This window comes from Odontesthes bonariensis, chromosome 5 (assembly GCF_027942865.1).
Source record: "Odontesthes bonariensis isolate fOdoBon6 chromosome 5, fOdoBon6.hap1, whole genome shotgun sequence".
In the NCBI taxonomy this organism is placed as follows: Eukaryota; Metazoa; Chordata; class Actinopteri; order Atheriniformes; family Atherinopsidae; genus Odontesthes; species Odontesthes bonariensis.
In genome coordinates this window covers 22,865,638-22,881,876 of record NC_134510.1, presented here as the reverse complement: position 1 = coordinate 22,881,876, position 16,239 = coordinate 22,865,638, and the positions used below count along the sequence as shown (strand labels likewise).

General features: G+C 42.5%; 1 protein-coding gene across 1 annotated transcript in view; it reads left to right on the top strand.

Annotated features, from left to right (window-relative positions):
- Positions 1–9,562, top strand: part of znf804b (zinc finger protein 804B) — a 48,771-nt gene extending 39,209 nt beyond the window's left edge. The window contains exons 4-5 of the mRNA XM_075466661.1: positions 2,283–2,413; positions 4,881–9,562. Coding sequence (XP_075322776.1) covers positions 2,283–2,413; positions 4,881–8,850 — 4,101 coding nt within the window. The 3' untranslated portion in view covers positions 8,851–9,562. The remainder of the gene's footprint in view (positions 1–2,282; positions 2,414–4,880) is intronic.
- The last annotated feature ends 6,677 nt before the right edge of the window (positions 9,563–16,239 follow it).

Here is a 16,239-nt window from a genome sequence, read left to right as displayed (position 1 = left end):
CGGCTTCCCGGACATTTTCCCAGAACATTTTAGGACTCCGGTGCACGAGCGAAAACGAATTCAGATGGTCCACATCTGATGTTACTGTCATGTAGAGCTCATTTACATGGTTTAATTCAGATATTGGCACTGTTTTTATGTATGTTTGTTTGTCTGCTGGTGGTTATAGTTTCTCTAATTGTAGTGTTATCCATATACCTAATGTCAATATGTCAGTCAGTATGTCAAGATCAGCTGACCTGTTAGGTGACCTGCTTGATTTTGTACTTTTAATGGGATGCTTCTTGGTGTTCTCTTATCTGAAGAAGAGCGTTTATGAGCTGAGCTTCACATGTCCCTATGAGTTGGTAATTCAAAAAAACGTTATTTGAGGCATTTATATTTGAGTGCTTAATCTTTTAATTTAGAACTTTTCATATATGCATGCTTTTAGTGTAGTTTTTGTATCTTAAGCTGAACCATTATCCTTTTCTGGTTCTAAACAAGTCATTTTGATTAATGAACCTTGCCTAAAAAAGGACTTGCGATCTTAAAGACCAAGCAAAGAATTGGTTGTTGGACATGTGTGGGTCACTGACGAAAGTCTGTCTCTCTTATTTTTGGTGTGCGTGCCATATCAATATGGAAGAGTTTGATGGCATCTTTTATTTAGAATTTTTATAATTGTAGAATAGAGAAGGAGCTTACTCTAATTGGAGTTCAGCGAAACGTATGAATGCATGAGATGGGAAGCGGTACTGACAAACAGGAACCTAACTTTAACATGTAACACACAATCCCTATTCGTTTGTCATCTTCATTTATTCAAGACGAGCAACACCTAACGACACGTCCATGCGGTGTGAAAAAGGGAAGATGAACTGATACTCATGACACGAGAGACAAATTCAGTTTGACAAAAAAACACAAAACGCACACTGATGTGTCCACATTATTTTCTAAAAATCTATGCATCTTCCAGTTTCCAATATTATATAATGTATGTGACGAGCTGCCTCTTCTTGCACAAGCACAGATATGCACAACCAGGCTGGCATCTTTGTCGCGTGTTCAACAGCCATCTTGTTTGTTCAAATGCAGGCGAACACAAGGAGACCCAGCAGAGAAGAACCGGCGGTGATGTTCTTCACAACGGTTTAGGGGTTAAAAACCCTTAAAAGCCTTGACAACACGAAAAAAAAACCTGTTCCGCTCAGTGTTTTAACTTGTGTCCCTTGACCCAAAGTCCCACATCCGTGTTTTTGTGTTATGATGACTGTAAGGTTACACTGAACATATGACAAAGAGCTACAATAAAGCATACACTTGACAGCACTTTTGGGAAATACAGAACAATATTTTCAGAAACATTTCAGGAAGCCTGTGATGGACTGGCGGCCTGTCCAGGGTGTACCCTTCCTCTTGCCCATTGACTGCTGGGATAGGCTCCAACCACCCCGCGAACCGACCGACGGATTCAGCGGGTATAGAAAATGGATGGATGGATGGATTTCAGGAAGCTTTTTTGCTGATTTAGTTTCAGAGTCGCGTTTTTGGACTTTTCGTCTGAAAAGTCTTTTCATTGGATGTTGCTATTTTTGTCTGATGTTGTGTGTTTGGTTTTGTTGTCGTGTTTTCTGAAATTTTCATTGTTTTTAGTTGTGCTTTGTGAAATATTGCGTTTTTTCTGCATCATTTTGTTAGTGTTTTCTGTTGTGCTCTCTGAAATCTTGTTATGTACTCGGTTTTGTTGTCATGTTTTAGGATATTATAGAGTTTTGCACCTCAGGGCCATTTCAAATCAAACATGTGTCTGTGCTGCTTCCCAGTTTCTCTTCCTGTCGTCTCTGACTCAGAGGCTTTCTTTTTTAACTCAGCTGAGTGGTGACAGCTGAAAGGCTAATTATTTTCATTAAAATTCAGTAGAGAACCTTTGTGTTGAGGAGATCTCGACAAGGATAAAAATGTCTCTCCAACAGTTCAGAAAGAGCCTCATCATCACTAACTCACCCATGCCACTCATGTCAACTGCATCTGTAGTCTGCTCTTCTGTGTTTGGTGTCAAGCTGCGTGTTGAAGGAAAAAGCCTTTCTTCCAGGCTGAATGGAGTAAATTTCAGAAGAGCTTTGGAGGAGAACATCTGCAAACACAGCTGACTGATGGTTTGAAAGGCAGCCACCTGCAGAGAGTTCCCTAAAAACTAATCTCACTCTCTCTCCTCTTTGCCCCGCTCTTTCATTCCCCCTCTGTCATCCTCTTTGTTTCTCCCTCTCTACCCCATACTTTATGTGCACTTTCTGCAGAGGCTGAAGGAACTGAAGCACAGAGAGTTTGTTCGTAATGTAGCCTCAAAATCATGGAAGGACCAGCGCAAACAGGAGAAGGCTCTCAGGCGTCTGCACCAGCTCGCAGAGCTGCAACAAGAAACCCAGCAGTGAGTGGGAGGAGTGTGTATTTGTGTGTGTTTGTGGCAGTGTGTGTGTAATGAGACCAGTGGCAGGAGTCCAGGGGGGTTAGAGTGCGTCACATCCAGTCAACGTTTCTTAGATTTGATGGATGCAAGCACAGATGTGAGAGCACACAATGGCCTAGATAGGCCACAGGTGAGGTAAATATAACATGAAGACACATTCTTGCTGACACACTGAGAGTGGATGATTTGTAGGTGAAGGAGATGAAGTTTTAGAGGAGAGCAACGAGAAAGATATTTCGTTAATAAAACGAGAGTACAAAGTTGAAACTTCCCTCAGGGTTTGCACATCTAAAGAAATCAAAACCACAAAATAAAAAGCAATACATCACACCATAATCAACTTGATTGCGCCGATTTCCTTTGCAATTAAATTATTTTTCCTGTAATCAGGTGACAATACGTGATTAGCATTACTAGGTGTACCAATAGCATGCATTTGTTTCCTCTTTCTTTATTTCACTTTCCTCCAGATGGTGTTATCACCTTCTCAGTACCGACTTCTGTATTATTGTAGTAGGCTATATCACAGCCTGCTTGATACAAATAGTACCTTTGCATTGTTTTGCATATAAAAGTGGTGATTAATGCTCTGCCATTGCACCAATCAACAAACACAAAAATTACACAACCAGACAAAGGACTGCAAAAGTTTAGGCACCTCAGTTAAACATGTCTTTTACTGTAAATAGCCCAAGATATGAAAGATAACCTGATTTCGAATAAATAGTCTTTCCCTCTTTCTTATTTGAGGGATTTTTAGCCGTTCTTCTTTTACTAAAGGCAACTGATCCTGTGAGATTGTGAGAGGCCGTCTTGCAAGCCCAGTTCTTTTGGAGTCTTTTCAAAGCTGGATACATCAGAGTGAGAGAGAAGTCCAATGCAAAGCCTTCAGCTCTTAGCATTTTACATTTGCTGCTCAGAATCCTTATCGTCCTGCAGCAGCCATCCGCTCCACATCCTGAGTTTTTTTTTCTAACAGATAGTGGGAAGTTTTCTTCCAGAATTTGTTTTCATATTGTAATATTATCAACTGTACACATTTAATAGAATCTTGCCCCCCTCCCCCCATCTATCAGCCACTCGCTGCTACACAAGCATTAAGCATGATTCATGCACTCCCCATGATGAGATCAGCACACTTTTTTTCTCCAAATACAAGTTGGTACAAAGAGGTGGAAAATAATTTGTTTGTGTCAGGCTTGTTTGGATGTTGATTTGCAAACTTCCAAGACTGAATTTTGTTGTGAGGAAGCAGAGAAGGTTTTCTGCTCATAATTATTCTATGAATGTCATACGGTATCTGTGCAGGTGTCACTGCACAGTAGAAGAGTGCACCACCACTTCAGAATCTGCTTAATTGCCGTGAAGATCTTGTACAGTCACACTGAGTTTTGATAAGCCTTATTTACTTGATAAGCCTTTTTTTTTCTTTTTTGCAATATAAGTAGCTTATTTATATTAATTACAAACATGACTGGGAAAACTGCTACCTGAAAATGCCGTGCTACTTTTGTATGTCTTTGTCCTGCTTATCTTAATTTTGTTTACATTTGTACAAAGCTTTGAGATTTACAACACTTGGCTTTTGCTGCAGATGACTATGAACAAGCCATCTATGTAGCAAGCTAGGCAAAGATTGTAGTAAAAACGCATCTGAAAGCTCAAATACCTTAAGGCGATAAAGGCCAGATGAAGCTTCTTAAAGGACTCCAGCTTTCCAGCCAGCTGTGTTGTAAAGTGGTTCTCGAAGCTCAGTGCACTTTCTGATTTGATTAAATGTTTAAGCTATTGCACTCCAGTATTTATAATTTAATTTCATTCAATGACCTGATTATCATACAATATGCAAACTGTTATCCAAGACCTAAAGATGGTATTTGTTCTGGCTGCCTATCTTTATTGACACTTCTATTTATTTTTTTCAAAGCTATTGTTCGAACAAAATTTTTTCTTTATAAAAATCTTACCCCATTTGCCAATAACACTTTTTTCAAATATTACCTCACAGCAAACATGTTGTTTTTACAATGATCTCATCTGTACCACTAACAAACAACCCACGGCACATGGTACTGCAGTTCATACACACACTCACACTCAAACAAATCAAACAGTCAAACACTTCAAATGTACATCGCCGGATTTTGGTGTTTACTTTATGTATTTTTTTAATTCACTTTAGCTTTTTAGTTTGTTCATTTGATCCTTTATTTTACTCTCAAACAAAAGATTTCCGAGCTATTCTTAAATTCTGCTTTCATGATATCTTTAAAGTTTCGAAGACGTCATTTTAACTAACTTTTCTTGGGTCTTGGAGCACACTTTGAGCCACCACAAGTCAGCAAAAGCAGTCCTTGTGGTTTTCTTTGACTTGTGCTGAAGCAGGATAAAATGTCAGACCTATTTGTCTCTTCACATCTTGTTGCAGAGTCCCGAGAAGGTCTTATGGACTGAGACGTGCGGTCAGAGCTGTAAGCCAACAACGAGATAAACACGTGGACCAAAGAAACAACAGCACTGAAGACAAACCTGAAATCTTCAGCCGCCCCCTTAGAACGCCTGCTACACAACGCAGGACTCTCAGCCACCCGTCAGAAGATTCATGCCAACCTTTTTTGCAATTACCTCTTGCCACCGCTCTAGCAGGGTCCCCACTAATCAGTTCTACATCTGATGCAGACTCTTCTGCAGTGCTTTCCCAGTCTTGCCACAGCTTGTGTCCCCAGCTGCCTCTCCCTCCCGCTCAGGGGAGAGTGGGAGGCAGGCTTGGAATATCCTTCTGCTTCTCACGCAGAGGGCCCAGGCTGGAGCCTTCTGCCTCTGTCTTCTCTGACCTGGAGGAGGAGGAGAGAGAAAAGAGGGAACAAATGAGAGAAAGAGTAAAGGCGATAATGGAAGATATTGACAGGGAGATTGGGGAAGTAAATGAGAGGAAACACGGTGAGAGCGAAAAGGAAAAGTCCTGCTCTGAAAGTGTCTTAGTGAACGACATTCAACCTGTCCCCAGAGAGACCGAAAGAGAAGAGGAACAGATGGAAAAAGCAGACAGACGAAAAGAACATTTTCCCATTTCCACAGAAGCCAATGATAATCAGAGTGATGACTTACCAGTCCCTCAATTACAGACCCAGGTGAACATATGGGGAAGGGCACAAGATGTGGTGCGTGTGGACACCAAACACAAAGGAAAGGAGACAGATACAAAGCAAGAAACAGAGAGCGGGAGTAATTTTGTTTATGTGATGGGGAAAGATGTTTCAGCTCATCTGAGATGGCCTGTCAGTTTGCTTAAGTTCACCAAGTCTCAACCACACATCTCCTACAGCTGCAACCCACTCTGCTTGAACCTTGAACCACCAGAACAACTTTCAGAAGATCTGCAGGACTCACAACAAAATCAGACGTGTGCATTTTCAGGTGCATTTCCATGTGTGCCAGCTGCTCTTACACAAAACACTGATTCCTGTTTTCACAGACAGGCAAGACATGAGTTGAGAGCTCATGGACATGAAAAAGATGAGATTTTCAAGCAGCATATCAGTGTGGAGACAGAAGCCCATCTGCTCCTTAAGAACAAAAACATTTCATCACCACAAACAGAAGCAGAAAGAGGAAGATGCACACAAAGTAAGGAGAATCGTGAGAGGGCAGCCTCCCATCCATTTGACCCCAGTCAGAGTGACAGCTTTGACACAAACTCCCAGAATCCTCCGGGAGGCAGATTAGAGGGTGCAAGAAGGATCAGGAAGAGAGCCATCAGAGCCCTGAGCTGTAAATTAGAGTCTGTCACCCAGCCTGGCACACAGGGGATGTGCATCAGCCCGTCCAGGTGTGAATGTGGGAGTGAGACAATGTGTAAGTGTGCCAGCACTCCACAGCCATACGTGGGTGTCCCAAAAGTGTCATGTAAAAAGTGGAAGTCCAACACCAAGAAACACAAGCTGAGAAAGAGGAAGAGGGCTGAGAAGGAAAAGGTCTCACACAAATGCCAATCAGCAAAGTTCAAAGTGAAGAGTGTTGTCTCCACAGTTTCCACAGGAAGAGAGAGCAATGCTGAAGCTGGGCAGAAGTGGGGAAGGAAAGAGAGGCAAAGGGAGATGAGGACGAGGAGGGCGGCTAAAGCAGGGAGCGGCTGTCTCTTGGGGAGATGTGAGCCTGAGCCGGTATCTGTCTCTGTCAGGAGGAGGCCTCATAGGAGCACCAGGACTGAATTCAAGTCACAGCCAGGCAGAGAGCAGGCAGAACACTCGAGCATCTACTCCCAGCTGACCCGACACACAGCAGACAGAGACACAGAGGGGGAGGGAAAGCGAGACAGAGACGCGGTGACTTTTCCCTGGCGGTCTCACTTCTCCTTACGCTCCTTCTCACCAGGATGTAACTCAAAGCTGTTTTGGGAAAGGGGTCACCATAGCAACCCCAGGAGTTTCATTGACTACTGTTACCCTGACAACAGCTGTGGTAGCGGCCCCATGAAAAAGAGAAAACTCCTCCATGGGGACAGGACATTCATTCATAGTAAGAGGAATTGTGAAGTCTGGGAAGAGAGTGGAAGGAAAATGGGAAGACACCCAGGCTGCAGAGACAGGCGCTTGATCTCAGATACAGGCCAGTGGGAGTGGGTGAGAGGGAGCTGCGCTGGAGGGAGTGAGGAGGGCAGGTCAAGGACTGGCTGGAGCTCAAGAAATAGAGCAACAGAGTGGGATCAAATGACAAGGTGTAGCCCTAGTCCTAGAAGCTGGGGCAGAAGACACAGACATCTTAGCACCGAAGATGTAGACTGGGATAGGTGCAGTGTGGACAGGTGGACATGGGGCAGCAGCAACAGCTGGGAAGATAGAGGAGCAAACAGGTCCTTTTCAGGCTCGAGGACAGGGTCCGATAGCAGAGACAGTCCAACTAGCATGTGGAGATGTGCAGGAACAAGACGCTCAAGTTCAAGACACTTCTCAAGCCCTGAGTGGTGGACAAGCCGACAGTCACAAAGCTGCCGGAGTGTAATTGGCACACAGGGCAGTAAATGCCACAGCCCTCGCTCCTGCAGTCCTTGTAGCAGCACCAGCATGTCTGAGCTGAGCTGTGAATGGAGCAGGAGCAGCACCTGCTCAGAAGTCACTGTAGATAAGTTGACGGTCAGCTCCTGCGGGACATCCTCAAGGACCGATGAGGCTCCTCAGGAGACAAGAAAGCAAAACAGCCCCATGACCACTTCATCTGCCCTTTCTTCTGCCCCACTCTCTCATTCCTCTCCCCACAGATCAGCTCGGAAAGCTCCATGCCTCATCATTAACCACTTTGACAGAAGTCCCTCGCAGCTAAAGGACACAAGTTCACAGTCAGACCATACCCATGAACCCTCTGCCCCTGTCACAATGAGCAGCTCAGGCACAGTTCTTTCAGCACTATGTCAAAGTGAGACTGTGCCTCAGAAACCACAAAGGATGATGCTTCTCCCTCTCATAGGAAAACTTCCTGCAATCCTGAGAAAGGCAAGGAGGAAAAAAGGACTGCTGGACAAGAGTCAAGAAAGGGAGAGAGAAGGGGAAGTGGAGGGCCATCAAGAGGATCCTGTGGCAACTCCTGTCAGTCAAAAATGTCCTCCAGACATTGCTGCGTCAAAACCCAGAAGTATGCCAAATCCTTGTCCATCACAGATTAGGACTGATGACAAACAGACAGGTGCAGGCACAGTTCCACCAATCAGCTTTTCAGCCGAGGAGATGGACAAATACCGCCTCCTGCAAGAGCAAGCAAGAGAGCACATGCAGAAGGTCCTGGAAAAAACCCAAGAAAGTGCAAATACACTCACAGAGACAAGCTATACACACAATGCACAGAGAGACATTTGCGGGACTTTAGAGGAACGATACACACCTGCACCTTTGCACAGCCCTGCGCAGCCACAAAGTCCGTTAATGCAAACAGATATGATGCAAAGACAAATTCATGACATCCTCCACGTCAGTCTCCCACTCCCACATGTGACCCCGCAAGAAAGCTTTACACAGCACATGACTCTGGGAGTCCCCAACCTCACACATCTGCCACCATCTCCCCCCCTCTCTAATCTACATCATATCCTTTTACAACAAGCAGCTCTAGGCATGCCTCCCCACTCTAGTTCCAGCTCATCCCCTTCTCCTGCCATCCAACCACACCCACATTCACCCCCTTGTCCTCCTTCCTTCCCTCATCCTCTTCACCTCACCCCCCTCTCCATCTCCTCTCTGTTTCCCTCCATCCTGCTCTCCCATCATCCCATCGCTCTGCTTCCCCAATCGCCGGCTTTCCACACATCGCCCCTCACTTCACTCTCCCCCATTGCCCTGCAACCTTTGAACTCACAGCCTTTCATGGATAGATCGTGGCCAGTGAGGTTTCAACAGAAGGCAATATGATTTTCAGAGTGTTTGCCATGTTGATTAATCTTTCTTGGCAGCACTGACCAGTGAGAGAACAAGATGGAATGGTTGAAGAAAAGCCTGGTTTTTGAAACTGGGTTGTGTCGGTGCTTTTACAAACATGAGCTCCCGCTGTTATTCACATATGCCTTCACACACACTCACTTGTGTGTATCCACACAAGCAGCCCGACTATTGGCTATTTTCAAATAGAAAATGTATTTCTCCATTTAGCTTTTGCCGTGCTGCAGCTAAAAGTGCAAAAAAACAAGACTTTGATCCTTTGCTTTTGCCTTCATTCCTCATTCAGGTGCAGAATAAAGGGAAAGGTGCACCTGCTATTCAAAGACAAGCTGGGCTTGTGTCATCCTCTCTCTTCCTTCTGTGACACAGGCAGGCCAGCTGCCTTTTGAAGTACCCTTCAAGCCAGGGATAGAGTAACAAGAGAAAGCGATAATACTCTTCCCTTATCTCCATTTCATACAGGTTATCTGAGTTAGCGTGTGACTTTCCACAAAGATAAAAAACACACCAAGGACCAGGGGGGATGGCAAGGCCATTTTAACTTTATATATACTGTATTTCTGTGTGTGTATAAGGTAGAAATAATTCTGACCCAACACTAATTTGATTCAGGAAGAACAACAACTACTCTCCATATCTGACACATGTGAAGACCTGCTTTGTTCCAGTTGTGTAAATACTATGACATCAAGTGATATATATATATATATAGATATATAGATATATGATTGGAAAACTGATTGAAAACATTAAAAGAAATGTGGATTTAACCTTGACCATTTGTACACTGATTATTTCCAATTCAGTGTTTTCAGTGTTTCACAAATTTTAATGCGAGAAATTAGAATTTCTCTTCCCCAATACAGAATCGAACAAATCAGTTGTTGAGACAGCAGTGAATGAGTCTGAAATGATGCATTAAAGCGTGAGTGAACACAAAGGGGCTTTAATGATTGTTCCTGTTCTGTCTGAATCTTGTTGATCCTGCAACATATTGCAATTTCCTCATAAAGCATTAATACTGTGAGGTTTATTGCATCTAAAAAGGAGGCTTGGAATTTCTAACAGTCTTCGATCATGGGGCAGTGTGGTCTCAAAATTCTTCAGCTTTTTCCCTTTCGATGTGTGACAGTTTCTTCTTGTGAAACCTTGTAACACAGAGCAGCATATGTACCAACTGTGAGCATGTTAATTGCAAAGAGAAAGGATATGTTAAGCTGTTCATATGGAACGAGTTGTAGGTAACTACTTTGTATTTACTGATAGAAAAAAGTAAAAAATCGTGAATTTGTGTGGCGGAATTTTAATTTGGGAAAGGGCTGGCCATAAAGTGATTATCACTGCCATTTGTAAAGGTCCCGATCATCCTAAAGGCACAAACAAAAAGATAATGGTGTCGGATAAAAAGTTTAACAACAAATTCAAGGAAAGCATGAAAGCATTTTTATTGTGTGACACAGATGATGAATCTGCCCGTTAAAAAGTATCATATTTTGTTGTAAATGTTATTATTCCTTTCATTTCTAAACACTTAAGTCATTTTGTCCAAAGATGCATGTTTCTTCAACCCCATTTCAAGCTGTTTCAGAGAAACAGATCATTCATAAGTGTTTTTTTTTCCCCAACCATTAATAAAACAGATGATCTTCTTGCTTACATGTCTTGCCAAGGCTTATGGATGATGGTAACTGTTGCTATGCATTCAAGCCGGGTAATAAAGCAGCTTTCCAAATAGTTGATAGCTGCAGCGGCCGGCACTCAGGGAGCAGAACACAGAAGAGAACAGGGCGGCATCCAGATGGTCCGTGTACTCAGACTACCCAGAGTACTTTGAAAATTGGATTGATTTGCCCTTCGTGATATCAATGAACACAGCCCAGCACATGCGAGGCTACATCGAGGGGAGACATAATGCAGACACAAAACAAGGGACACAAAAATGTATACTTCCTTTCCTGAGGTTCTGGCTAAGAATTTAAGTCAACTCTTGCAGAGTGTTGGTAATTAGAGCACAAGTGTGCTTTCTCCTCCTTTCGACCCCTTAGCTTGAGTGTGTGTGTGTGTGTGTATTCAAGTTTGTGAGAAACAGAGAATCCCTATCTCTCTCCACAGGACAGGAGATCAAACAGACTCAGTGAAATATAGAGCAACAATAATTAGCAGCTGTTATAGCATCAATCCTCTCTATCTCTACCTCTTATTCTCTGACACACATGCGCGCACGTGCACACACACACACACACACACACACACACACACACACACACACACACACACACTGCTCTGCTCTGCTCTGTTCTTCTCCAAGAGTTTGATTTGGAGATACTCACGTGTGCTGCAACTTCTCAGCCCCCTAAAACTGATAATAAGGGAAATGATACAAAATCAGCTCAGTCTACTTTTTCCTGCAGCTCATAAGAACTCAAAAGGAAAAATGCATGAAAAGAGTCACATGTACAACCCCGATTCCAAAAAAGTTGTGATGCTGTGTAAAATGAACCTATGTCTATCCCATATTAACCCCGACCCATGTTTTATACACAATAGACTGTAGAAACCACATCAAATGCTGAAGATGAGACATTTTGCTATCTCATGAAAAGTAGTGATTCAACCTGAATTTGATGGCAGCAAAGTTGGAACAGGGCCATGTTTACCACTGTGTAGCATCCCCTCTTCTGTTAACAAGAGTCTGTAAATGTCTGAGAACTCAGGAGACCAATTTGGGAGAGAAATCTTGTCCCATTCTTGTCTGTTATACAATTATAGCTGCTCTCCAGTCCAGGGTCTTCATTCAGGATGCACCATTTTTTTTTTATCACAAATGCTGAAAGGACTGCAGGCAAGCCAGTCCACCACCAAGACTAAGAAGCCATGATGCAGTATGCGGTTTAGCAGGGTCTTGCTAAAATATGCAAGGCCTTCACTGAAAAAGATGTATACGTTGCTCTAAAACCTATATTTACCCTTCCGCATTAATGGTGCTTTAAGAGATGTGCAAGTTACCAGTTCCATGGACACTCATACACCGCCATACCATCAGAGATGCAGGCTTTCGAAGTGACCGCTGATAGCAGTCCCTCTTCTCTTTAGTTTGGAGGATGAAGCTTTCACGGTTTCCAAAAAGAATTTAGAATTTGTATTTGTCTGACCACAGTTTTCTACTTTGTCTCAGTCCATTTCAAATTAGCTGTGGTCCAGAGAAGACAGCAGCATTTCTGTGTCCTGTTTACAAAGTGTCTTCTTTCCATGATAGAGGTTTAGCCTGCATCCGTGGATGACACGGTAGACTGTGTTTACAGACAATGATGTTCCACAGCCCATAGTCTGTTTTCTATTGCAGTGTCACCCGAGGGCCCAAAGATCACGGGCATCTAATTTCGATTTTCAGCCATGTCCCTTGCTCACAGAGACGTCTCCAGATTCTCTAAATCTATTTATGACATTATGTGCTGTAGAGGATTCAATATTCACTGTCTTCACAATTTTCGAATGAGGAACATTATTCAGAAATTGCTCCACAATTTAGATTCTCAACTTCTGCTCATCTTAACCTCCATGACATCCAATCCCGTTACTAAACTGATGCCACTTAACTTAGTTGTAGCATGTTTTTCCAACTGTTTCATGTGAGTACCACTTACTATTCCAGCCCTTTGTTGTCCTCCAACCCAACATTTTGAGATGCTAAGTGCTGCTACCATTAAATTCAAAATGAGCCAATACTTGTTATGAAACAGTAGAATGTTTTTACTCACAACATCTGATATTTTTTCTGTATTCTATTGTGAATAAACTACTGGTTTATGAGATGTGCAAATTGTTGCTTTCTGTTTTTATTTACATGTCACACCATGTCCAGATGACTTTGGAATGGGGGGGTTAATTCAAAACTTAAGAATCAGTTATGGAATTTGAAGAATAAAGAATTTTGTTTTAAAAGCCAACGTTGCCATTGATAGAGAGGACATGAGAAATTCACTCAATTGTAATGCAAAATCTCAAGTCTGCTTCTCTCACAGACATACCAAGTTCTTCTCGCTGCGATTATGTGGAAATTAGTAATCACGGTATCACTGTACTTTCCGTCAGTGACTGATTAAACCATTACCTAAGCCCGGAGACTTGCCCCCCCGGTGTGGTCATGTTAAGCTGCTGCGTGCGCGCCTACGGGAGAGCGAGTTGATTTATGATCAGAAGGAAGCAGTTTCGTCAGTCAATCCGCTTCTGAGAACTAATGAGGAATAAAAAAGCTGGCACTCAGTCACATGCATCAGCAGTCGCAGAGAGCTCACTGCTTGGGCAAGATTTCTTCTATTGGCACCACATTTGATTGTTAGATTGCAGGGAGAATATAGATTGCATTGAACAGTCCATCAATTCAAAATTGCAGTGTTGTATAAATGAGACAATTCTTCATCTCTTTCTGCCTTGCATTTTCATCCTTTTTTTTTGTGGTCTGCTTCCCACACTTTCTCTTCGCTTCAACCAGCTAAATTCAGTTAATTCGGCCGTTCTCTGGCTGTGAGGGAAAAAAGCCACCATTACACTTCATCCCCAAACTGCCTCTCATTCAGAGGCCAGTTATAGGCCAGAATACTGCGATATTGCACAGGCCTCCACAGTCCAATATACATTACTGTGTTATTATGACAGAAAGCCCATACTATGCTTTTTTCCTCACAGTAACGTTCATTAAAGGTTTCTTGACTCGTAGGAGAGTGCGACAAACAGAATAACATTCAACTCCAATTTTCCTCCTCTTATTGGATCTTTACGGCTAGAGGTGTGACGTCAACAGCAAGTGAAAATGAAGCTCAAAAGAATCAAGCTGCTCAAGAGTAGAATGCAGCTCAGTCAGAATTGAAATCCAAGTTTCCATTAGCTCAAAAGTCTGATGACTTCTTAGTCATATGTTTTTATCATAGAGTATTCTGTATTTCCTGTGTTTTTGATCCATCACCTTGTTAACTTTTTTTGCGAGCTTTTGAACGCCTCTAGAAATGCAGTTCAAAGAATAATCTGTCACCACTGATGCATCAACATTCTGCTTCCACTGCAGGTGCTGAATATCGAGAAGTAATTGGATTTGGGTTGTTTAAAGCTTTAATATCACACCAGGGTATCATAGAGTATAATTCTGAGCAAGAAAAATACCCTTTATTTTAACATAACATCACCCTACTCTTCTTTTTGTTTTACTCACCTAATGTTTGCTTGACTTTGTCATTGAGGTAAGACTTGTTTGTGTAGAACTTGTGATTACACGGAAATAACTACATGAATTCTGGTCTACAGTGGATTTAGGGATTAGAGGGAGTAGCGGACTTAGTGATATTCTTAAATTCAATGTAGATCCCCAAGGACACAAAACTGTCAGCACATTGCTGACACACAACTGCACACACATTGAGGTGTTGAAGGGTAGAATTTAGGGGGCTGTAATAGTGAGATGCGATGCTCAGTTGTAAGACAGCATGGCTAATTCCCTGGTTATGTTATCTCTGAGAGACAGATGTTCCCACCAAAGATTACTGTGCACACACAAAGCTAAAACAGCACTCATGCGAACTGTGAGTGTGCAGAGAGAGCATGAACACATTCAGTCCTTAGACAATAGAAACAGCGGGTAAGTCTATAATAACCTTACTGACAAAAAGCACAGATAAATGATGAAGATGACTTCTCTGCAAGTTAATTATGAGATGTAATGAGTTTCCACAGAATACACTGAAGAAAAAAAAAATGTTTTCACAGCGTTTTCCTCAGCAAATACTTAAATACAAACCAATCATGTAACGGCCAGTGATCTATTGTCATATTGATCATATTGAGGGAGAAAAAAAAACACAATTTTTTCAAAAAGACACTATCGGACAACCCATATCTTCTATAATGATTGTATTAAGCCACACAAAGCAGTCAGTATTAACCTGTTGTGTCAATCAATCCACTGCAGAGCTTTTCCCCGAGTCAGACACACTTAATCTAGGAGAAATCTATTCTATACAGGAAACGGGTTCACAGCAGAGGATAACAATCAGTTGATTCATGGCTTCTCATAGTGGCTGTCAGGAGAACCCTTGAGTTAGATAACCATCATTCCCATTATGCTGTTAATGCAGTTTGAAAACATGGCCACAGCTTACAAAACACCTTTTAGACAGTTGACACATAGTAGTTGCTGTCAATCCACAAGTCAAGGGAGTCTATTTTGTCCTCAGTCCTCTTTGTCTTGCTCGTTTGAATTTTTTACACATTTCCAGGCTCATGTGTTGTATCTCAGAATATTCAAAGCTCTCCAGCATCCAAGCAGTGTCCACAATTCAAAAAACCACCAAACAGCATCTTTGAGAGGTTGAACGAATTGTTTGTGTAGCTTGAAGTAAGCGTGAGTGCTTCGGCATGACTTCAAGCAGACAATTTGCACAAATGAACATGTGAATGTATGTATAAACATCAGTGCTGCCTCTCAAACCCCTTTCGCTTTCCAAGCTCTGATCTCCCTCCTCCTGTTTCCGTTTAACTGGTTTGAGCTCTAAGCTTCCAAATTCTGATAATTTCCCCTTAATCCCTTCAGAAGAGCAACCCGCTTAGCTCTCTAGTTAAGTTGAGGAAACGTACAAACACCAACTCCGGATAAACACACAGCTTGTAAACTAAAGTTACATCTGACTGGGCAACCTGTGTCTGCTGTGCGTGCTTTCCGAGTGTTTGTGCGGTGGTATTTCAATGATGAACAGCCAATAAGGATGTTGTTATGACAACACATGCATTTTTAAGCTGTTAATCTAGGATTATTCTCCCCTCCTCTCATCTCATTACTGTCGATTATTAAAAAACACGTACAGACATGCACGTATAGACTAATTATGGTTTGGTTTCCCTGGAGACTGAGCATGGTCTCTAAATATAGCTTGACATAGCCAATAGGTAATAAAAAAAAATAAAAAAAGGCAAATTTGTTTAACATTAGATTGCACTTTAGGCTTTAACTATGCATACAATCTGACTTTTTTTTGTAATTGTAAACACTTGAAACAATTGAAGACATTAAATCTGTGGTTATGATGACATAATGCAAGTGTTGCTGTACTTGTGGCCTCTCAGGAAGCTGTTCTGGCCTTTTCGAGAGCGATTTCCAACAAGAGCGGGAGAGAAAACAAGAAAACAGTGTCCTTTACTGGTGATTGAATGTGTGTCCTTGTGTAGAAACTGCCCCCCAAACCCCCCCCCCCCCCCCCCTCCCCTCACACACACCTCTCAGCAAGTGGAAATATCCCTGCAGTGCTGAAGCCGATGTACAGGTGAGACAATGGCCAAGGATTTTGAGATCACCCGAGGCTTTGTGTCCACCGTGGC